General features: G+C 38.6%; 1 protein-coding gene across 2 annotated transcripts in view; it reads left to right on the top strand.

Annotated features, from left to right (window-relative positions):
• LOC145910181 (dynein axonemal heavy chain 3-like) overlaps positions 1–24037 on the top strand; it is a 30768-nt gene that overhangs the window by 5860 nt on the left and 871 nt on the right. The window contains exons 17-80 of one of the 2 annotated variants that reach the window (XM_082997211.1): positions 38–161; positions 269–422; positions 509–653; positions 995–1206; positions 1386–1477; positions 2121–2235; positions 3565–3681; positions 4024–4203; positions 4593–4729; positions 4917–5118; positions 5420–5623; positions 5942–6056; positions 6283–6481; positions 6952–7174; positions 7446–7622; positions 7903–8068; positions 8236–8382; positions 8527–8660; positions 8746–8823; positions 8893–9089; positions 9340–9460; positions 9532–9642; positions 9900–10022; positions 10101–10214; positions 10485–10668; positions 10779–10882; positions 10990–11092; positions 11282–11499; positions 11582–11694; positions 12076–12245; positions 12462–12657; positions 12998–13133; positions 13218–13349; positions 13412–13602; positions 13894–14101; positions 14436–14621; positions 14930–15042; positions 15114–15297; positions 15478–15600; positions 15723–15981; positions 16178–16366; positions 16429–16574; positions 16764–16909; positions 16973–17043; positions 17297–17491; positions 17760–17945; positions 18184–18356; positions 18425–18592; positions 18660–18773; positions 18882–19028; positions 19209–19371; positions 19579–19798; positions 20086–20309; positions 20374–20489; positions 20661–20822; positions 20893–21009; positions 21168–21305; positions 21422–21547; positions 21663–21797; positions 22324–22562; positions 22855–23054; positions 23261–23387; positions 23496–23584; positions 23825–24031. In XM_082997211.1, coding sequence (XP_082853337.1) covers positions 38–161; positions 269–422; positions 509–653; positions 995–1206; positions 1386–1477; positions 2121–2235; positions 3565–3681; positions 4024–4203; positions 4593–4729; positions 4917–5118; positions 5420–5623; positions 5942–6056; positions 6283–6481; positions 6952–7174; positions 7446–7622; positions 7903–8068; positions 8236–8382; positions 8527–8660; positions 8746–8823; positions 8893–9089; positions 9340–9460; positions 9532–9642; positions 9900–10022; positions 10101–10214; positions 10485–10668; positions 10779–10882; positions 10990–11092; positions 11282–11499; positions 11582–11694; positions 12076–12245; positions 12462–12657; positions 12998–13133; positions 13218–13349; positions 13412–13602; positions 13894–14101; positions 14436–14621; positions 14930–15042; positions 15114–15297; positions 15478–15600; positions 15723–15981; positions 16178–16366; positions 16429–16574; positions 16764–16909; positions 16973–17043; positions 17297–17491; positions 17760–17945; positions 18184–18356; positions 18425–18592; positions 18660–18773; positions 18882–19028; positions 19209–19371; positions 19579–19798; positions 20086–20309; positions 20374–20489; positions 20661–20822; positions 20893–21009; positions 21168–21305; positions 21422–21547; positions 21663–21797; positions 22324–22562; positions 22855–23054; positions 23261–23387; positions 23496–23584; positions 23825–24031 — 10005 coding nt within the window. Of the gene's footprint in view, positions 1–37; positions 162–268; positions 423–508; positions 654–994; positions 1207–1385; positions 1478–1744; positions 1860–2120; positions 2236–3564; positions 3682–4023; positions 4204–4592; positions 4730–4916; positions 5119–5419; positions 5624–5941; positions 6057–6282; positions 6482–6951; positions 7175–7445; positions 7623–7902; positions 8069–8235; positions 8383–8526; positions 8661–8745; positions 8824–8892; positions 9090–9339; positions 9461–9531; positions 9643–9899; positions 10023–10100; positions 10215–10484; positions 10669–10778; positions 10883–10989; positions 11093–11281; positions 11500–11581; positions 11695–12075; positions 12246–12461; positions 12658–12997; positions 13134–13217; positions 13350–13411; positions 13603–13893; positions 14102–14435; positions 14622–14929; positions 15043–15113; positions 15298–15477; positions 15601–15722; positions 15982–16177; positions 16367–16428; positions 16575–16763; positions 16910–16972; positions 17044–17296; positions 17492–17759; positions 17946–18183; positions 18357–18424; positions 18593–18659; positions 18774–18881; positions 19029–19208; positions 19372–19578; positions 19799–20085; positions 20310–20373; positions 20490–20660; positions 20823–20892; positions 21010–21167; positions 21306–21421; positions 21548–21662; positions 21798–22323; positions 22563–22854; positions 23055–23260; positions 23388–23495; positions 23585–23824; positions 24032–24037 lie in introns of both variants that reach the window. The other variant, XM_082997210.1, reaches the window with a different exon arrangement.

Raw genomic sequence — 24037 nt, 5'->3', positions numbered from 1 at the left:
ACACTCAAACTGTGATTGTTTATGATTTGTGTCATAGATGAGGATATTAAGCTAAACAGCAACGTGTTCCATTGGCCGGATCAAATACACAGCGTGTTCGAAATCAACCGAAACCGACTGATGAACAGACGAGAGACGGCCGAAGACAAATTAAAAAAGAGGTTACAGTTTATTAAAATTACCGCCATCTGCTTATCAACTTCCAAGCTATTTTTGGCCCTAACAGTTTCTTTTGCATCTGATGGTAATAATTGTGATCCTAATTCAGAGTGAAGGAATTCGAGGAGACTTTGAACGGTTACAACAAGGAAGTTGAAAGCTTTAAGAAGAAGGAGGTTGCGAGTCCGGACGAAATGCAGAAGAACGTCGATAAGCTCAACGAACTGAATCGTCTTCTTGATGCTGCATCCCAAGAACTGGAGGTATACCTGTACAAACATACGTTGCATTTGTTGCGCCTACAGAGACAAAACTGTACTCGGTCTCTGAGAGTTTAATTTTTTTATAGTCGATAAATGATGAGGAACGACTGCTGGAGTTTGATGAGAGTTCGTTTCCAATCCTTCAGTCGATGTATCAATTTAAGCAACCCTACGACAATTTGTGGAACACGGCGTTGCAGTGGCACAACAAGAACGAACTCTGGCTTAATGGTAACTTTATTTTCTTTCTAAAAGCACTGTTATGGGTTAAACGTTCATTGCAAATATTTTGTGACATTTCTTTGTTTCACAAGTACACATGTGGGGTATTGCAAGCAGCGTATCGTCGTCACAGGACAGTATCAATTAAATAAAATATGAAATGTGGAGAACAAATAACTTAATGGACCATAAAGCCATGTGTAATATTCACTTTTAGTGTACCCCTCCTTTTGTTTGTGTCTAAATTTAACTTGCGATGCACAGAAATCCTATATTATGTAAATAATTAGTCTCGGTAAGGAAGTTTGGCAAAAATTTTCTAATTTCCTTGAACTATTTTGTGGTTTCAGGTCCTTTCCAGCAACTTAACTCAGAGGACTTGAGTGAAGAACTTGGTCAGATGTGGAGGACGGTTTACAAACTCACCAAGTCGTTTTCTGACGCGGCCGGCCCACGTCGCATCGCCGAGTCAGTGAGATCAAAAATTGACAAATTCAAACAACATCTTCCCATTCTTACAACTATTTGTAATCCTGGAATCAAAGAAAGACATTGGGAACAGGTCGGTATAATAACTTCTTATATGTTCATGGTTTCCACGTTGACTTTTTCAATAGTAAAATTTGTGATCGTGGTTCAGTTAAAACATACACGCCAACAAAAATCATTGAAACCAAAATATCTGGACATTTTGTTTTATTACAACAACCTTCACTAAACTCCCTTCTGTTATCATCGCAGATCAGCGATATCGTTGGTTTTGACATAAAACCGGAGGGCGAAACGTCACTGCTCAACATGCTTGAATTTGGCCTCAACAAATACATTGACGAGTAAGTTGAGAATATGGATATCTACGGTTGATATTTCTTACCAGGGTGTGAGTAACTAACTGTGTTTTCCATTTTTCTGATTTGTACTAAAATGTAAACCATGCTAAAGAGAAGGTGCGGTTTCATAAACGGAATTTTCGTCTATTCCGCATCCGCCACCCGTTGTGCCCCTTGTATAGATGGAATATTTTAATTTGTGTATGTGTATGTGTGTAAGATAGTTTTGGAGTGATTACTAACGTCTTTGCGTTGCACTAACACCGACAGTCTCGAACGAATCGGCACCAACGCTGGAAAGGAATTCGCTTTGGAGAAAAACCTCGCAAAGATGAAAAACGAATGGACGGAAATGTCGTTCATCCTGGCAGAGTACAGGGACACGGTATATCACTAACATATGGTTGGGTGTGAGAAGTTTATGATGTTAGTGGGTTTGTTTGTGTGTGGAGTGTGGTCCCCAATTTTCATGCCATACATGTTGCGGCTAAACACAATGGAAAATGCTGCAAAAAGGTTTAAAAATGTAGTCAATTTATAAATATTTCCAACCCGTTGCAGGCAAATGCAAGCGCGAAACCACCTTTTTTAGTAGCTTTACTTTACCGTTAACGATGGCAATACGTCACTCGTACGACGTTTTTAGTATTGAAGCGATTGGCGCTCGCGCCAGCAAGGAATGGTCGCTTGAAAATGCACTCAAGAAAATGAAGTTAGAATGGAGTGAAATGGATCTCATATTGATTGCCTATCGTGACACTGTAAGATGGGTGATGTGTGCAGTGAATGGGGGTGTGGGTGGGGTAAATGCTAACCCGGTTTGGTGCATGCCGAGGGTGTAACTAACAATTCCATTGTTAAATAAACATATACACCATGCTTGAAAGTTTTTTTTTCGGGCACTAAATTGCAATTGCTTGGTGTGATTTTTATGGTTGTTGGGAAACTGTGCCTGCTATGATATTATTTTGGATTGTTATTTTTCTATTTTTGTGTGCCTTTTGTTTCTACTATATTAACATGTAATTTATCAACGATAACATATATTTTGGCAACGCCAATCATGCAGTATCTTGAAGATAAGAGCAGTAATATTTTTAAGGATAGGTTAGTGCATTAAAGCAAGATTTCATTAGAATGATGTATTACTGTACAGCGTTAGCTACGGACATACAGTGTAGTGAATGCAGTGTATGAGTAAGGTATTTTTGAAGTATCCCGGTATATTAACGATATTAAACGGTGGTAACATATCAAAGAAAGCTATTAGTAATTGTCTTATACACACAGGATATCTACATTCTTGGCTCAGTTGACGAGCTTCAGATTTTGTTGGATGATCACATAGTAAAGTCCATGACCATGAGGGGATCCCCCTACATTGGACCTTTTCAAGACGAGTTTACGGTGAGAATAAAAAGCGAGGAGACAAAGTCAGATAGTGGAGGCTTTTATTTGTTTGAAACAAAACAGATTTAAGCTAGTTTATCAAACTGATTGAAAAATTTTGCCTGCATACACATCATCAGTTTACTCCAACAGAAGGCTTTTACAGTGGAGGCTTTGTATACATTGAAGGTAGAACAGTTGTTAAGGATAAATTGTTACTGATGCTGCCAGGTTGTTAAGAAATTTGTGATTTAGGCAAATTAACTGGACGTACATTTGTGTAAAGTCAGTCCAGGCGTTTATCGTGTGTTCGAGTGTAGAGAGGACTAGTTTTGAATGTTCGAAACCGTGTCGTATAAAGTCAAAGTTGAAGGTTAAGGAGAAGTTTGTTTGAAGGAGAGTTGTTGATTTTTTGAGATGTCTGGTACATAAAAGGTTGTCTTTAGTTTGTTAACGTGTCTTGAAAATGTGACGCGTGATTTGTCATTTCGAGGTCACAGGTTTGCCTTTGGAGTTTGCTGCCCAGAAAGCTTGTTCGTCATATTAGGAACATGTAGTTGCAAGGGGCTCATTGGGTTATGATCGCAGCTTCAAGTGTTCATGATTTGGTTTTCATGACATTCCACTGTTGAATATCTTACGCGCAATAACTCGATTGTGTTATTGTTAATAATCCTCAACTGGCGTTTGGTGGAATTTAGGGGATTAGTATTCTCGCTTCGATTGATGATATTCAAGCCTTGTTGGACGATCACATCGTTAAGGCGCAGACCATGAAAGGTTCGCCTTTTATTGGCCCCATCGAAGCCGAGTCGAAGGTTTGTCTTATTCGGTGCAAATTTAGGATTTAATATGTTTTCACCGTTTACTCATTTTATGCCCGTTGACGTTGATGTTCACATCTCGTCATTTTACCACCACAACTGTTTTCCATTAGTTATTGACAGCAACCATTTTTTTCCTTCTTCGGTAAAATTATTAGAAAGTGTTTTTGGTAAAAGTATTGATTGTAAACATGGGTTTTGAAGTTGTTTAAATGCTTTTCTTATTGAATATGGGTATAAACATTGTTTCAAACACTGTACATTAAATCCCAGCAATAAATTCGGCTCATTCTTATGTGCATTCCCGTCAACCAACTAATTACTGATATTTGGTAGGAGTGGGAGGAGAAGCTGGTTTTAATGCAAGACATCCTCGACGCCTGGCTTAAGTGTCAGGCCACATGGCTCTACCTTGAACCCATTTTCAGCTCGGAGGACATCCTCGCCCAGATGCCAACGGAGGGAAGGAAATTCGGTATCGTTGATTCCACATGGAGAGACATAATGCTCGAAGCTGTAAGTTAATAAAACATTTTTTTATTCACAAGATTTGTTTTATTGCTGTAAAATGTCTTTAAGGTTATCTTTATGTAATGGACTAATGGATTTATCAACTTATTGTGTCGTCTAGTTTATCGATGATTTGTTTCGAGTAAAACCTCGGCAGCCTAAAACTATTGTCCTTGTAGTTGGTGATAATATATTATTATTTATAACCCAACAAATGTTGCCCAAGATTTTTACCTATTTTGTGTTTTTAACCAAACAATACTTAATGTGAAACAAGTTATGAAAGTATCTTGAAGTAGAATTCACCAGCATCTATGATTCTTTTGGATTGCAGAACTAAACGACCTGAAAGCACCACGCCTGCGTATGTCATGGTTGAAAGTTTTCTGTTTTAGGTGAAAGATCCCAAAGTGTTGGTGGCAACCGCACAACACAACATGTTGGGAAGGTTACAGGAAGCTAACGAATTGCTTGATCAGATCCAGAAGGGACTCAACGATTACCTCGAAAAGAAACGTCTTTTCTTCCCAAGGTCTCATTATATAAAAATATTGTTGCCTAAGAGCCAATTTCGTCATTATTTTCTAATTCAAATTCTTGGTAACAACAGTTTTGTTGATTTGGTACTGCCTTTTATTTGTTGCACGCGTTATTTAACTCCTGATTTTTATCCAAAACAACTTTAATTTTAGCGCTCTGTAATCTTCTCTGTTTGGTAGGTTTTTCTTCTTGTCCAATGACGAGTTGCTGGAAATTCTCTCAGAAACGAAAGACCCACTTCGTGTTCAGCCTCATCTCAAGAAATGTTTTGAAGGAATCAACAAACTCAAGTTCACTGAGCAGCTCGAAATCACAGGAATGATCAGTTCTGAAAACGAGAATGTTCCGTTCGGATCCAAAATCTACCCAGCTAAAGCTAAAGTAAAATGATGGGAAATAAAATGTTTATCGTTTTTAAGCGATTTATTTCAGACTGAAATACAAAAAACGCTTGTTCTTGGAACAAAACGTCCTTGCGGTTTCGTTGATTTCCCATAGACCCGTATCGCGGGATTAAACAACTTACTTTGAAATATCTCATGCATAAATAAAACATGTTACTAGTTTTTTCAAAATCTACAGTCATGTTTCTACAAATGCAAAATGATGCAAGATTCCGCACATCAAACTATACTCTGTGCAGTCAATTTTTTGTTGCTTGTAATGTGATAATGTTACACAGGGCATGGTGGAGAAATGGTTACTTGAAGTTGAAGCTAGCATGATCACGAGCATCAAGCAAGTCATGTTCAAATCGTTCAAAGCTTATGCGGAGACAAACCGCAAACAGTGGGTGTTAGATTGGGCTGGTCAGGTCGTCTTGTGCGTTTCACAAACTTACTGGACGTCCGAAGTAACAGAAGCTATCGAGGAAGGGTCGCTTGCTGTGAGTTGATTTCGGCAATAATTATATTTGGATTTAATATAGTTGAATGTGTTATTTTCTTTGCTGATAAAAAATCGTTTGTGTAATTTGTCTGTTTAATACAAGAATATATATGTAAGTTACAAAATTTTACCCTTTATTTAACTATCTTTTTGAAAGCTATAAACTCTAATTTTGTAGAGTTTTTTAGAGTTTGTTGAATTCTGCTGGTGGAAATACATTTTGAATTCTAGTACATGGTGTTATGTTGAGGATTTTGCCGGGTCTTTTTCTGTAAACGGTTGCAGGCGACGAAATAAAAGTTCGTTTTTTTTTCAGAACTACTTGAAGCAACTGAACTCGCAGATTAACGACATTGTTGATTTGGTGAGAGGAAAACTTGATAAAGGAGCCCGAATTGCCCTTGGCGCTCTCACTGTACTTGATGTGCACGGTAAACGCCTATACATAACTACGAAGTAATAAATAGTGTTCTTAAAAAAGAATAATAATGAACTAATAATAATGGTTATTAAAATAAATTGCAACTGTAGTGCGTACACTAAAAAAGTGTCGATTGATATTTTTTGCGCATTATTTTTTTTTGTCATAGGAATGTTTAAATGAAAGTTTTCTGGCAAAATTTTACACTTATCTCATTTGTAACTATTTTCTTTCAGCTCGTGACGTCATCGTAGAGTTGGTAAAAATCGGAATTACGAATACGCTCGATTTCCAGTGGCTCTGCCAACTCCGTTACTACCAGGACAGCCAAGATTTCATCGTTCACATGATCAATACCGAGTACAATTACGGATACGAGTATCTCGGAAACTCGCACCGACTCGTTATCACTCCACTGACCGACAGATGCTACCGGTTAGTTAGCAATGGGATGTTACAAAATTTATAAGATTACAATAATGCGCATGGCATTGTAAGGTAAAACACTCCTGCATGAACAGGCCAAACAGCCCATATCAATGAATCTGTATAATGGAATGGAAGTCACAACTCTAATTTCCAAAACAAAAAAAATGTTGCGTTTGTTTTATTCTATTGTAATGTAACATATTCTAATAAAACTTTTGACAAGTTCATGAAAATCAAAGGGCATATGATAAAATCCAATCCACTTGTAGCATCGTTGGTCAAATTGTCTCTCACTGGCAAAGCAAAGTGTAATTTAAAACTTGCATAATCCTAATTTGGGCACTGAACTTGTTGATAGACATGGTTTATGCATATCTATATCTCTGGCGGTGTTGCCTTTGAACTCCTTCTGGTCTGAGTTGATATCGACCGTCGTTGGCTGTGGTGTGAGTTTTAACGAAACACTTACTTTTCAGTACGCTTATGGGAGCCCTGAAACTTAACCTAGGTGGCGCCCCAGAGGGACCTGCGGGAACAGGAAAGACCGAAACAACAAAGGATTTGGCAAAAGCTTTGGCTAAACAGTGCGTCGTGTTCAACTGCTCGGACGGTCTCGATTACAAAGCCATGGGGAAGTTCTTCAAAGGTCTCGCTTCATGTGGTGCCTGGGCTTGCTTCGACGAGTTTAACCGAATTGAGGTGGGAATATAGCTATTAGATTTGTAAACCTGCTTATAGGGTACCGAATGTAAATTTTTACCAACATGTATTGATATAAAAAAATGGTTTAACAAGGTTTTTAATGTACGTTTTGTTTCCTTAACGAAGGCGCATTTATGGTAGTTTGCCCTACTTTATACATTGCAGTTACAAACAAAATGTTAAAAATATTGTAAACATTTTTGCACTCTTTCAATACAAACACCCAGTTTGTCAACCGAAACATAATTTAACGAACAATCTTCCACAGATTGAAGTGTTGTCGGTTGTGGCCCAACAAATTCTCTGCATCCAAAATGGTATTGTTGCCAAACTTAAGGTATTTACGTTTGAGGGAACCGAACTCTCACTTAACTGGACTTGTGCTGTCTTCATTACAATGAACCCTGGATACGCAGGTCGAACCGAGCTGCCTGACAACTTAAAGGTAACTTAACTTCGTTTTGTCTACGTAATAAAAACTCCTAGATTTTTCGCTGTCTTCAAAGCATTGTTGAAACAAAACCTTAGTAGTATTTAGACAGATCAGCACCCATTGTTGCAAATCTTCAAAAATATAATTGTTTAAAATCATTGCGATTTGATTTTTAAATTTAACCCTTTTATTGACGGACTTTGCGAATTTCCATTTAACTTTTTTTTGCATTGTTGTTTGCCACTAAAACTTTCCAGGCCTAATTTTAAAATCATTGTCTAAACTTCCCCAGGTTCTCTTCCGTGCTGTTGCTATGATGGTGCCGGATTATGCAATGATCGGTGAGATTTCGCTTTATTCCATGGGTTTCGTCGACGCTCGTAGTTTGGCGCAGAAAATTGTGGCCACCTACCGACTCTGCTCAGAACAACTCTCCTCACAACATCACTACGATTACGGTTAGTTGAGTTGGTGATTGAAACGTGCCGACGTGGATTTAGCAGTAACTTGTTGATGCACAATTGCCTGATTTTGTCCGTGTTAACACGTCCCTATTTTTCAGTATTTCAAGGTTGCTGTTTATTTTATAAAACTGATAAAAACATGCTTGTTATGTTGTGTTCAGGTATGAGAGCAGTAAAAACAGTGTTGACAGCTGCTGGAAACCTAAAGCTTAAATATCCGGAGCAGGATGAGAGCGTGTTAATGTTACGTGCCATTCTCGATGTCAACCTGGCAAAGTTTCTTGCACAGGATGTTCCTCTCTTCAACGGTAAATATTAATTCGAATTGCATTCGTTTCATAAAAGCATAAATTACCAACAATTTCCCGATCGAACGATATTTTTAGTGATTAATTTATCTTACAACTTGTAGTCATAAATTTGATGATTTTAATCGTAATTAACAATGTTAGGAATCATTTCCGACTTGTTTCCGGGTGTTGTCCTTCCCGCTCCGGATTACGACGTTTTCCTACAAGCTCTCAGAGACAATCAGAATAAACTGAATCTTCAACCTGTAGAGTGGTCCATCGAGAAGATTATCCAGGTAAAATTTATTCAACTTTACGGTGTATACGTCTATATTCGTTGGCGTGATTTTAGTAAATCGTACAACGATCCGTTTTCCATAGATTTACGAAATGATGTTGGTACGGCACGGCTTCATGATTGTTGGCGAACCACTTGGAGGAAAAACTGTCTCGTATAAGGTAACAAACAGCAAAATGCACTTAAAATTGAAAACTTCCAAACACGAATTCAAAGAATTTTTTTTGCAGGTTCTTGCTGGTGCTCTCTCCGATTTACACCAAGCTGGTCTCATGGAGGAATTCGCGGTTGACTACAAAGTTATCAATCCCAAGTCGATCACCATGAGTCAGCTTTATGGATGTTTTGACCCGATTTCCCACGAGTGGACGGACGGTGTGCTGCCAATATTGTACAGAGAACAAGCTTCTTCTACGAGCGAGAATAGGTGGGTTTACTGGAGCAGTTACAAGGGTGCTCTGTTATACATTCCATAAAAATTCTATAAAAAAGCATATGAAAAGTAATCTAATACTGTTGGTAACTTTATGGCTGACATACACATTTTGTCAACAGCTTTTTAAATAAAACCGTGGTTTGTTCTACGACAAGATCCACGTGATACTTATATTTTACCTACTTATGGGGGCATCATCAGTGGTGATAAAGGCAATTTAAAAACCCTTGCATTCGCACAGAAAATGGCTTTTATTCGACGGACCGGTTGACGCTGTCTGGATCGAGAATATGAACACAGTATTGGACGACAACAAAAAACTATGTCTTATGTCCGGTGAAATTATACAGATGAGTGCAAAGGTATTTACTGATTTACATAATTGCATTAAGAGGCCCTAAATTAATTCACATGTCACTATTTATGCACACAGATGAACCTGATATTCGAGCCAGCTGATTTGGAACAAGCTTCACCGGCAACTGTATCAAGATGCGGAATGATTTACCTCGAACCACACCAACTCGGATGGCGACCTTTCAAGGTAAAGTTTCACTTATTCGGACATTGTAGTGCCGTATATCTGGGTTTAGCCGTCATGTGCCGAATTCTTAAACTTCATATTATTGGCTCCATGTTGCTTACATATATGATTTATTGTATCACGCAGCCTGGCGGCACTACTGCTTTACTTTTTGCCTAGTGTTTGAACCTTGTGTTATCTGGATGGTTATCGTTTGTATACTCAACGGACATTGGGCATTTAAGTGCGGCTCAAATATTTCTTAACCTACGTTTTAGACCTCATACATGAAGACGGTGCCTGAGACAATAGGAGAAGACCACAAACAGATGATTGAGGATATGTTCGAATGGTTGATCGATCCTTGTCTGGATTTCATCCGTCACGAGTGCAAATACATTGTATGAGTAACATCTAGTGTTTTAACAAAGTTTTTTTGTACATTTTGATACATGTTTGTTGTTTCTTGTCACATTTAGTTAAAGTCGTCGCCCATGCATCTTGTGGCCACGTTTCTGCGACTTTTTTCCAGTCTTCTGACTGAGATTTCTGAGTCAGGTCAGGAGGGCAAAGATCAACTGAGCAGCCAGCAGGTCGGTTGATGTTTCTACCCTGTGTCAGAAGGCATTTGCACCATAGGCACTGATCCTGCACTAAACATTCGCCGATTTTTACTTTATGGTTGTTGTATTATTCGCTTGGTTGGAAAAGTCCTAGTGGTTATGGTTTGCAGTTGTTTATTTGATTATTCGTTGATATATTCTATCAATAACAAAAGTCGAGAATTTCCAATGATCGCATACTATGTACACCTTGCACATCGGTATGAAGTCATTTAACGATTTACTCATGACCATTTCTAGATCTTCTTCTGGCTCCAAGGCATTTTCCTATTTTCTCTCGTTTGGTCGATTGGAGGAACTATCAGCGGTGACAGCCGGCCGAAATTTGATAATTACCTTCGTACATTGATAAGCGGAACTGTCGCTGACAATCCCAAACCAAAAACCTCCAAACTAACGAAGAGCAATGTTTTCCCTGAACGAGGTTGGCACCCGTTTTGTTGCCGATTCGTTTTCAGTGTTTTGTTTTAAAAGTGCTGCGTTTTATTTTCAAACAGGAAAAACCGTTACTGCAATATTATTATGTTTGAATAGGTTCGGTGTACGACTACTATTTCCACAAGGTGGCTGGAGGAAGCTGGGCAAACTGGATAGATTATTTGGACAAATCCAAAACAAACATCGCCGCAGGATCCAAGGTTGTAATGTTAAGTTAGCAGAAACACTATAGTAGGTGTCTACATGTTATCAAATTATTGCTTAAGTTAACATGCATTTCTGTGTAATGTTATTAAATTAAATACAGATAAGCGAGATCATCGTACAGACAATGAACACAGCGCAGCAAAATTTCTTCCTTGACACTTTCGTGGCAAGCAATGTTTCCGCACTCTTTGTCGGTCCCACAGGTAATTGAATTCTTTTATGCTTTTGCATTATCATCTGTTGTTTCGTCAACGCAACCATTGTAAACATAAAGCATATTTACAAACTATAATTTTGCCTGGGCAACAAAAGTATAAATAATGGAAATTTGTTTGGGTTTGTATAAACATAATGCAAAGAATAAGACATTTATTCGAAATACGCTTTTTCAGGAACTGGAAAATCGGCGATTACCAACGACTACCTGATGCATTTGCCCAAAGAGAGCTACATGGCGAACACAATCAACTTCTCTGCGCGAACTTCGGCCAACCAGACCCAGGACATCATTATGTCGAAACTGGACAGACGCCGAAAGGGTTTGTTCGGTCCTCCGGTTGGAAAAAAGGGAATTGTTTTCGTCGACGATCTTAATATGCCCGGCAAGGAGGTAATCAGCAATTTTGTTGAAGCATTACTTTTACGAAACGTCAAGTATTGTAATGTCGGTGAATAAAATTTTTTGTGCTCAGGTTTACGGTGCTCAACCACCAATCGAGCTTCTTCGAACTTGGCTTGATCACGGTTTTATGTACGACAAAAAGGATTCGTCCAAAATCAGCCTTACCGACGTCTTGTTCATTGCGTAAGTATTTCGTTTCCATTTAACAAAGCTATATTTTTAACCGATTTGCTTTGTGTTTATTTGGTACCCGAGTTTCGTGATGATTTGTATATATTTGTGTTAAATATACTTTTACTAGGTTAATTTAAATATTTTTATGAAGGGTATCGGTAATTTGTTTTTATTCTCATGAATTACTCAGAAAATTAAGTTAAATGCAATTCTGCCGAAAACAGTTTTTATGAGCAAGTTAACAAATAAGCCAGTGTTGAAACCTTGGCACAGACGATGAATTCAGCTCTTTTTCTTTAGGTTGCGTAATTTTTAACAAACTATGTCACTTTTCACATGAGGGCTTGCTTTAAATACTCCGATCAGCCTTAACGTTGTTTGGCATTACAGGGCAATGGGTCCACCAGGGGGCGGTAGAAATACCATTACGGATCGTATGACGCGTCATCTTAACGTCATCTCCATCGACACGTTTTCGGATGAGACGACCACCAAAATATTTTCCTCAATAACTGACTGGCAATTCGGCAATGGATATGATGCGTCTATTCTCAGACTTGGTTGGTGGAATTACATGTTATGACGTAAAATTATTGGCAGAAAAACAGGGTATTTGCGATAACACGCATAAACTAATAGAAATGAAGAATTTCTCTTTAATGCTGAAAATGAAACTATCAATCAAGCAGACAGCTCTATAGATGTTCAACTATTAGCAGTTGTATAAATTCCCGGCCATCTTCAAAAAAAACAGCAAAACATTTTTATAATCTCAGGCAAGATAATGGTGCAAGCCACAATGGGAGTTTACAAAGCTACTATGGAAAGTTTTCTTCCAACGCCGACAAAATCCCACTATGTCTTTAACCTCCGAGATTTTGCTCGTGTGATCCGGGGAGTTCTCCTCGTCCCTGCTTCAAATCTCACAGATACTGACAAATTTCTCCGCCTGTGGGTCCACGAAGTTTACAGGTGAGAAAATTGTATATTTACGACAAACTCATTGATTGACCAAATCAATGTGTATTAACCTTTAATGCTTCGTCTATCTACAAAAACCGCAGATGACACGCAAACACCAGCTAAGGAAAACCATGTTTAATAAATTTTGATGTAACGTAATGTGTGCGGGCTCTTCTCGTGGCCCCCAACGGGGGATGTGGGCCACCGTGGAAAACACTGGACTTAATATTCAACTTTGTGAACTATCAAATCAAGCCTGGCACTATACTTTTAGTTTTATTGTCACGAATACGAATGTTTTGCATTTCCATTCCATTGTGACTTTATTAAACTTTCTTCGTGTTTTCAGGGTGTTTTACGACCGTCTGATCGACGACCAAGATCGACAAACTTTCTTCCACATCGTCAAGGAATGTTGCTCGAACTATTTTAAGCAGAATCTTGATAAAGTTCTGAGTCACTTGTTCAAGTCAAAGAGTCTTCAGGTTGGTTAACGTACTCGAATGTTTTAAAGGCCCAATTTTTGTTTTGATAAAATTGCTTAAAGTGTAACATTCTGTTGATTTAAGGATGATGATGTTCGGAATTTATTCTTTGGAGATTTCATCAATCCCGACGCAAATCCACGAATTTATGACGAAATACAGGATTTTTCCCAACTCACACAAGTCATGGAACACTATTTGGACGAGTTTAACCAGGTGATTCCCCCAAACAATATCAGTAAAATAAATTTTCAACAATCGTTAAAATTAATCCACAGATTTCAAAAGCGCCCATGTCGTTGGTCATGTTCAAGTTTGCAATCGAACATGTGTCACGTGTTTCTCGGGTTCTCAAGCAAGACAATGGTCACGTTCTTCTTATTGGTATCGGCGGAAGTGGAAGGAAAAGTGCGACACGCATGGCTGCTTTCATGACGGACTACGACATCTACCAGATTGAACTAACCAGGTAATTTATAATCGGTAAATACGTTAAAGTGATGGAAAAGGAAAACTTAATGTTTGTTGTATAATTATCTAATCTCTGGGCGAAAGATGATCCATAAAAATTCTGTGTATTGAAAATGTTGTCGGGTCTGATTTTATAAACATAGATATCACAAACTTTTTAAGATATCTGCCACCAGATTTCCGCTTCACTATTTTCCTTTGACATGAAATTGTTTGCACTTTTTTTAGTCATTTGTTACTACTGTAATCTTCGGTAACATTGTCATTTTAACAATCCATTGCTTTATAGAAACTACTCTTTCAACGACTGGCGCGATGATATCAAGAATATGATGAAGAAAGCAGGAGCAGATGGAACTCAGACCGTCTTCCTCTTCAGCGATCAACAGATCAAGGAGGAGGCATTTGTGGAGGACATCAACATGATCCTTAACACAGCCGATATCCCCAACCTGTTTCCTGCTGACGAAAAAGCTGAACTTATTGAGAAAATGCAGGTATGCAAGCTGCACGTTGTTTTTAGTAATGCAAGGAAAACATATGCTTTACAATCGGATTGCAAAGAAGTTAGGCTTATGTTAAAGTTGAGGTTGTGTCAAGGTTTAGTGCTTTCAAAAATGTGTCATTTCTAAAAACAATAATTATCCTTTTTTTCAAATTTAGTTGCTAAATTATATCGGCCATGTTCTTTGGCCTACAATAAAAAACATTAAATAATTAGGACAACCAGTAAAAAATTTTGACCTAAACCTTATCAACGGTTGGCAAAAGTCTCCATTTTTATATCACGCAACGTAAGTCTTTGCTACGTACAACGTAAAACTTCATTAGGCCGTCGCACGACAAGAAGGAAAGAAGATTGAAGGGACACCGATGGCGATGTACAACTATTTCATCGAGCGAGTGAAGAGCAACTTGCACGTGTGTTTAGCGATGAGTCCGATCGGGGATTCTCTCCGCAATCGACTCCGTATGTTTCCATCGCTTATCAACTGTTGTACAATCGATTGGTTTCAGGTACGGGTGATTATATGGTGGGCGTTTGCTTATATATTCAGCACAGTTTTGTGACTTTTTGTCGCGTACCTCTTCAAAACGTAATAAATTGTATTTTATTGTGATAGAAAATATCCTGTTTGTTGCTGTACTGCAAACAAACTTCTTGCAAAAACACACACAAACTATTTTTTTATCCATGACTCTATGATTAATCACTTTTAAACAGAATGATTGTTTTCCATTTGAAATACTCCCTCGCTGTCATTCGTCTTAAAAATGATCTAGTCGCAATACCCATGCATAAATACATCTATGTTAATTTTTAGGCATGGCCCGAAGATGCTCTTGAAATGGTTGCCAACAAGTTTTTGGAAGATGTTGACGTTGAGGATGACGTGAGACTCAAATGCGTCCGAATGTGCAAAATGTTCCACGAAAGGTGTTTTTCAAAATTCCTTCTTCCACAATGTTTTTTGGATTTTTTTTGTAATATTTTACCACATTTATCAGTGTCCGAGACTTGTCGGAAACTTTCTGGGGAATTCTTCGACGTCGCAACTACGTCACGCCAACGTCATATCTTGAGTTGATCATGACGTTTAAGTCTCTGCTGGGTGTGAAACGTGACGAAGTGAAGACTCTACAGGATCGATATTTAAACGGATTGGAGAAACTCAGCTTTGCCGCCTCACAGGTTTCTTTATCAATTCATATTGAAAAACCAGATCTATCAGTTCATATTTAAAAGATCTCAATCTCAAGGAAAATAATTTTAAACAGCTTTTTTGGGGAGATGAAAGTATTCGAAAATAATTTGATGTAAAATACTTTTCTTACCCACATACATTTTTAACGTGCTGTCATTCTTCTTTAGGTGTCGGTGATGCAAGCCGAACTCACCAGTTTGCAACCGGAACTGATAAAAACCTCAGAGGAAACTGATAAAATTATGGTGAAAATTGAACACGACTCCGTCGAGGTCGAGGCTAAGAAGGAGGTACATTAAACCATAAGACGATTTAGTAAAGTACAATTGTTAAATCTTCAATGCCGAGTGTATGCGTTTGGACCTTGTGAAATAAACAACACACGTTCAACAATTTAAATGATTGTTCTTAGATTGTGGCAGCTGATGAGAAAGTGGCAAACGAGGCGGCATCTGTTGCTCAAGCCATCAAGGATGAATGTTCAGCTGATCTTGCTGAAGCCATGCCAGCCCTGGAGTCGGCCATCGCTGCTCTCAACACTCTCAAACCTCAGGATATCACTGTTGTCAAAACAATGCAAAACCCTCCAAGTGCTGTGAAGGTCGTGCTTGAATCGGTGTGTGTCATGAAGAATATAAAACCTGAACGAAAACCGGATCCATCCGGTTCAGGTGGGTCATGAACCGTGCATGAAAATTTTGGTTAGTTATATAATTTACCTGGTCCGTTGCTTTTTACGAAACTACGAAGAAATTGCAGTGATATTTGTATCTGTTGGTGTTGTTTTTGGCCAATATGACCATAAATACTTTTACAATGCGAAGCTAATAAAAAACAAAAGAAAATTATTTACATTCACATTTTCAGGCAAAATGATTGAGGATTATTGGGGTCCAAGCAAGAAAATGATGAACGACCTGAAATTCCTGGATTCCCTCAAGGCATATGACAAAGACAACATTTCTGCTCCCGTTATCAAGAAAATCAGAGACAGATACATTCCCAACCCGGAATTCAATCCTGCCACCATCAAAAACGTATCATCAGCTTGCGAAGGTCAGTACTTCGCGTATACTTGTCCAGTGACATAAATTGAAAGGATGTATTTCGTTGTGCAGGTTTGTGTAAATGGGTTCGTGCCATGGAAATGTACGAACGTGTGGCAAAGGTTGTGGCGCCGAAAAAGATTAAACTTGCTGCAGCTGAGGCCGAACTCTCAGTACAGATGAAAAAACTCAACGCGAAACGGGCCGAACTAAAGGAGGTTGGTTTTGGGCGAAAAGAAATAAACTGATATGATCGCAAATAAAATCATAGTTAGTTATCAAATAAAGAGCTCAACTTAGGGTCACTGTACTTTAAACCAATCAAAGTCAACAGCGTTAGTTTTAACTTTTCCAGTTTGTCGTAATTTACAAAGTCGTATTTACAAATAAGTCCGCCTGTGTAATAGGTTCTGGATAAAGTGGAAGCCCTTCAAGCAGAATTTGACAAAATGAACAAAAAGAAAATCGAGCTGGAAACAAACATCGACATTTGCTCCAAGAAACTCGATCGTGCTGAGAAACTGATCAGTGGACTTGGTGGAGAGAAAGACAGGTGCGAAACATATTGGACAACGGTTTGTTCAAAGTGGAACTTCATATAATGTATTGTGTGTAGATGGACAGCTGCGGCCGAAGCTCTGAGCGTTCAACTGGTGAACTTAACTGGAGATGTTCTTTTATCATCAGGTAAAATTTAAATTACACGTAGTTTTGTATATAGGGCTCATGTATGTGTAAACGTGATGGTGACAAATTAAGGAAATAATTCAATTATTACACTGTTTAACTCTACAACAAGTTTGCGTTAAATTTTCTCGAAAAATACCTAATCTACTCTTTCCATTATCTTCACACGGCTCACAGCTTACATGTCAAATTTCTAAAATCTTGAGGTCAAATTTCTTTGTAAGATCTGATCTTAAAAGTGGAGTTCGTTTAGGAACTGTTGCTTACCTCGGACCTTTCACTGTGGATTTCCGAAACGATTGCGTCTCCAAGTGGCAGAAAGCGTTTAAAGTCGAGGAAATCCCAAGTTCTGAGCACTTCCAACTTGCTAACACACTTGGAGATCCAGTGCAGATTCGTGATTGGCAAATTGCCGGTCTTCCCGTTGACTCTTTCTCCATCGATAATGGTGAGTCACACATCTGGCAGAAGGGGGTTTAAAAGTAAAGTTTGTTAGAACCAAATATGTTGTCACATGTTTCACTTATTCTTTTGGACATTTGCTATAGAAGAAGTCAAAATATTCTGTTTCTTACAAATTCACAAAACTATGTGGTCAATAAACATTACGTACACTTCCTAAATTTAAAACACACACACACAATTGTGACAAAACCAATCAGCGAAACAACATAACAAATATCTTCCCCTGCCTAACACCTGTTGTTTTTGAACAGGAATCGTTGTAAAGAACTCCCGCCGTTGGCCGCTTATGATCGATCCACAAGGTCAGGCAAACAAGTGGATTAAAAACATGGAAAAGGAAAACAAACTCTCCGTCCTCAAACTCTCTGACCCAACATACATCAGGAGTCTGGAAAATTGCATTCAGTTTGGTTATCCTGTTCTACTTGAAAACCTCGGTAAGATGGTGTTGGTTAAATTATGTTATGTGTGTTGCAATATTTTTCTATGAATATGCAAGTCACAAAGGTGCTTTAGCTATGCCAAATTAGGACATTTTCCGATATTCTGCATTATACACGCTGCTTCAGCCTTGGAAACAAGCGCTTTTAGACATTTTGCATGAATGTCTGTCAAATTGATCCGAATTAACCGAGGTTTATTGTACTTTTATTAACACAAGGTAATTTGTTTTAGGCGAGGAGCTGGATGCTATACTCGAAACAGTCCTTCTCAAACAAACTTACAAACAACAAGGCGTCGAATACATCAAACTTGGCGACAACACAATCGAGTACTCACGTGACTTCCGCTTCTACATGACAACGAGTTTGCGAAACCCTCACTACCTGCCAGAAATATCAGTCAAGGTAAACCAAAATAACCACACCGTCTTTTTTTTGTGACTTGAGAAGCGTTGATTTGGCACGTTTTGTAGGTGTGTTTGGTAAACTTCATGATCACTCCACTCGGCTTGCAAGATCAGCTACTCGGAATTGTAGCTGCGAAGGAGAAACCTGAGTTGGAACAGAAGAAGAATGAACTTATATTGGAGGGTGCCGAAAATAAGAGACAGCTGAAAACTATTGAAGATAAAATTCTAAAGGTGAGGAGTCTAATAGTTGATTTTTACTTTTTAGCATTTTTAAGACGCTCTTTTGTTTCTTATCAAGGTCCTTTCTTCGTCGGAAGGCAACATCCTTGAGGACGAAACAGCAATTCAGATTCTTTCATCGTCAAAGACCCTATCAGAAGAAATTTCAGCCAAACAGGAAATTGCGTCCGAGGTTCGTTTCTTGTTTTGTAAAAATCAATCAGGGCGCGATAACCAACAACTCGTGCCAAATAATACAACATGTAGGGTGGTTTGTTATATTGCGGCTTCGTTTTTGCAGACCGAGCTTCAGATTGATGAAACGAGGAACGGATATAAACCTGTCTCGCTCCATTCAGCTGTGTTGTTTTTCTGCATTTCGGATTTGGCCAACATTGAACCCATGTACCAGTACTCGTTGACCTGGTTCATCAATCTTTATCTGATGGTAAGTTAAAATCTAAAATTTCCAATGAAATAAGAGTGATCACATGTGAAACTTGACTGTTTCCTTGCAAACTATTTAACCAAATGTAGTGAATATAAAATCTAAACAATTAATTTTTTTAAAGTTTTTCGAAGGATTTTGTGACAAGCTTCGAGAAAATAAAAATATTTTACTTTTCAGTCAATTGAGAACAGCGAGAAGTCGGATGATCTCGCTGAGCGGATAGAAAACTTAAACGAGCATTTCACAGCGAGTATTTACAACAACGTGTGTCGCTCTCTGTTCGAGAAGGACAAGCTTCTGTTTTCCTTCGTCCTCACGGTCGCACTACAGAACAGCAAGGGTAAATTTCGGATTTTTAACATCGCAACAAGCATGAAAAGTTTAGTATTTTAGAGCTAAACTTTCGTGATTTGTATCATGTTACGTTTGCTTTGGTAAATGGTAACAGTAACCAACAGAATAAGCACCGCAAAGGGTCTGTGAGAGACCATTTCCTAATCTTTTCCTGGGAGCTTGTATTTTTATGAAACTAACTTTTGATTGACAGGTAAGGTTGACGACGAGGTTTGGCGTTTTTTCCTCACCGGGGGAGTAGCATTGGACAATCCTCATCCAAACCCGGCTCCAGAGTGGCTCCAGGACAAATCTTGGTCCGAAATTGTGAGAGCATCCAACCTGAAGAATCACAATGGATTGATGGATCATTTTAAAATGAACCCGAATGGTTGGAAGAAAGTGTACGATTCCGCACAACCTCAGACTGACAAGTAAGATCGCTAATAGTTTTAAGCTTTATGTGCGATTTTTCCGTGTTGTTCAAAAATAGTTGTAGCACTATGCCTTACTTATGATTTTTAGAGTAAAGTGGAAAAACGCCTAGTAAGCATCTCGCTTCGGAGTATCACGTTCTGATTATATTTTTTGCAATTATCAGTGTATAAAAATGGTTCACCTTTTACTAATAACTTTTGAACAGATTTTAACTTAATATTTAAAACAAGACAGTTTGTTCAAAATTTACACGCAAAGAAAGTGAACTAATCATATCATTAAGATTCCCCGACAAATGGAATACACTGTCTGGATTGGATCGCATGGTTGTCTTGCGTTGTCTGCGACCAGACAAAGTCGTGCCCGCTGTGCAGGATTTTATCGTCGATGAAATGGGTCGAGCTTTCATCGAACCCCCGACCTTTGACCTCGCTGGATCGTACAATGACTCGAGCTGCTGTACTCCCCTCATTTTTGTGCTTTCACCAGGAGCTGATCCTATGGCGGGTATGCTTTGAAAAAAAAAACTCAATACTGGAAGTATAAAAATAAAAACTGATTTGTTTTAAAGGTTTGCTAAAGTTTGCTGGTGATCGTGGATTCGGCGGTGATCGAATTGGAACGATTTCACTCGGACAGGGACAAGGTCCCATTGCTCAGAAAATGATTGATGACGCCACCTTGAAGGTGGTTTAAACAACTCTAAAATTAAGTTTTAAACTTTTGTTTTTCTATACTGAACAAAGTGAACATCCATGCACCACGTCATGTTGTCTATCAAATAAATCAGCTGACGCATACTCCAAAGATCTACGTTTCGCCATTTGTGTGTTATGGACTTTGTTCATTGTGTTTCAGGGCACGTGGGTTGTGTTGCAAAATTGTCACTTGGCAACAAGTTGGATGGCAACTCTGGAGAAGATTTGCGAAGAAGTCATCGTACCCGAAAACACCCACAAAGATTTTCGGCTGTGGCTTACCAGTTACCCCTCGGAGAGATTCCCCGTCCCTATCCTACAAGTGGGTGATAATCAGTCTTTTTCTTTCTTCAAAATAGTTGCCATGTATCTGTAGTTGCATTGTGTCATAGAACGGAGTTAAAATGACGAACGAACCTCCAAAAGGTCTCCGAGCCAACTTGCTTCGTTCTTACCTCAACGACCCGATATCGGATCCTGTCTTCTTCTCGGCGTGTAACAAACCAAAGGTAAAATAATCATACTTGGCTATATATCGTTTCTTACATCGCCGTGTTTTACTTTCAACTTTTTCGTCAAACGGGATATTTTGTGAATCTGTTTCGCCCAATGTGGAGCTAGCTATGATTTTTTTCTTATATTTTCATTTTGAAACATTGCACCTTAGGAATGGAACAAACTTCTTTTTGGTCTCTGCTTTTTCCACGCGATGGTGCAAGAGCGTCGCAAGTTTGGTCCTCTGGGCTGGAATATTCCATATGAATTTAATGAATCCGATCTACGTATCAGCATGAGGCAACTTCAGGTTGGTTACATACATTGTAAAATCGTCAAAAAGTCCACGTCCTAAAGTTGTTGCTTGAAAGAGAGATATGATGTTGTGCCTTACACATGAAATAATTTCTATTTAATTTTTTGCAGATGTTCCTCAACGAGTATGAGGAGTTGCCGTTGGTGGCGCTCAGTTATCTAACTGGTGAATGTAACTATGGTGGCCGTGTTACTGATGACAAGGACAGACGCCTCCTCATCTCTCTCCTATCTATAGTACGTTGAGTTAAATTAGCTCCACGGTATTGTGGTTCGGTGGTTAAAATTCAAATGTCAAAAATACACAGATATCATACCTTTCCTTTCCTTAACCACGCAACATATATTTCAGGTGTACGTGGACAAGATAGTGCACGACGATTCCTACGCCTTCTCACCAAGTGGAATGTACAAAGCACCGCCTGATGGTTCTTACCAATCCTACCTCGACTATTTTCGGGAATTACCCCTTGTACCTCATCCTGAGGTGAGAAAGTAGACTTCTGACTGTTAAATGTTAGCATTTTTTTTTTCGGTCAAAAGTAAATATACTGCTATTTTTTTGCTGCCAGGCATAGTAATTAATTGGAATTGCTCCTCAGAGGAAGTCTCGCCGGATGGTAGACGAAACGTCGGTTTCAATAAACATTTTCGAAACTTAAGTGCCAGAAAAGCAATTCCCATTAATTAAAAAGTAATAAATATCTAACCAAACATTACAAAATACCGGTTACCTCAGACAAGGGCTTATCATAATATGGCTCGCGAAACCAGTTGACTTTTGTAGGAGCAACTACATATTTCACGCTGTCAGTTTTTTTCAAAAAAAATATATCGTAGACTAAAACTACCGAAGGCATCGCATAGAAACTGAGTTTTTGGAAATGAGCAACAGAACAAAATAGATTGAAAAAACTTATTTTTTTGGATTATCCAAATTTTAATCGTATGTGTCCTAGTTTGCTGTTAAGTCTATTCTGGGCGATAAACGCGAACGAATTTTGTATTTTAAGGTGTTCGGTCTCCATGAGAACGCCGACATTACCAAGGACAACCAGGAAACCCTGCAGCTCTTCGACAGCATCCTCCTCACTCTCCCACGACAGACTGGAGGAGGAGGAAAGTCTCCGGAGGATGTGATCAACGATCTTGCTACCGACATCCTCACTAAACTACCCCCTGACTTCGACCTTGAAATGGTGATGAAAAAATATCCGGTTGTTTACAACGAATCCATGAACACTGTACTGAGGTATAAGCAAAAGTTTTTTTTTGTGGTATGTTGTAATTTGTTGTTTTATTTAAAATGCGAAATATAATACAGACTATAAAAAAGGATTACCTAATTTTTATTGTTAAAACAATTTTACACTTTGATCTGATTTTGAGTAAGTTAAGGTCAATCAAGAGCAATGATAGAATTGGTTTTAGATCCTGTCAATATCGTGGGTCGATTATATTCTTTTTTCGCTCACGATTATCACTTTTTCGTCATAGTCCTACAGTAATGATGTTTTGTTCCATTTCGAACCTTTTATTTGCAGACAAGAACTCATTCGATTTAACCGCTTGACGGCAGTAGTGCGTTCGAGTCTTGTGAACTTGAGAAAGGCGATAAAGGGTCTCGTTGTGATGTCATCTGAACTAGAAGAAGTTTTCACCTCCATGCTGGTTGGCAAAGTGCCAGCAATGTGGGCTTCAAAGTCTTACCCCTCACTCAAACCACTCGGTGGTTACGTAACAGGTGCAAAAACAGTTTGGTGCTAAGAATTCTTTTTTCTCCAAAACGACATTGAACGAGAACGCTTAATAGTTTAAACGAATGCGGATCAGTAACTGAGTGTACTGACATTAAAAAAATGTATGAAATGTTGTGAATGATGTCCCAACACATGATGAACGATTCCATGATCTCAGCACCACCATTTTAACTGGAATTTGTGTGTTTAGATCTTCTTAGTCGCCTGCAATTCTTCAATGACTGGATACGTGATGGGATTCCGCATGTATTCTGGATATCAGGATTCTATTTCACTCAATCTTTTCTCACCGGCGCTTCCCAGAACTACGCGCGCAAGTCAGTTGGATATTATCATAACCTTGTTTCTAATCAATTTTAATCAGCTCGTTGCATCTTTGTCTGTTGTTTCACGACTTAATATTTCTTGTTACATTTGGTCCATAGATACACCATTCCCATCGATCACATCGGCTTCGAATTCGAAGTTCTTCCTTACGAGCACGAGGACGAAATCGAAGGAAAACCAGATGACGGTGCATTAGAATATTTTATAAAAAGCAGTGTTTCTGTGATTTTGTTGTATCTTAATGAAAAAACGCCAGCAATAACGTCTGGTAATGATTAATGCTGCCAGCATTATTCGTATTATCAATGTTATTAAACCAATTAAAGTTGTTTTTAATATATCAAAGATGCCACGATTCTATTGCAAATATAAGATGTAAAAAATGTTATTTTGTGACATTTAGCAAGATTTTTGTTTAATTCCCCAGGTGTCTACGTGCGTGGCCTGTTTCTGGAAGGTGCGCGATGGGATCGCGATGCAATGCTATTGGGTGAATCCATGCCGAAAATTCTTTTTGACAACTTGCCTATTCTCTGGCTAAAACCAGGAGAAAGTTCCAAGTTCAATCCCCAAGCATCTTACACCTGTCCAGTTTACAAAACAAGTGCGCGTCGTGGAACTCTCTCCACTACGGGTAAGC

The sequence above is a fragment of the Ascidia mentula genome, chromosome 8 (genome assembly GCF_947561715.1).
Source record: "Ascidia mentula chromosome 8, kaAscMent1.1, whole genome shotgun sequence".
Lineage (NCBI taxonomy): Eukaryota > Metazoa > Chordata > Ascidiacea > Phlebobranchia > Ascidiidae > Ascidia > Ascidia mentula.
The sequence above is the reverse complement of the archived record's forward strand: the minus strand, read 5'-3'. Positions and strand labels throughout refer to the sequence as shown.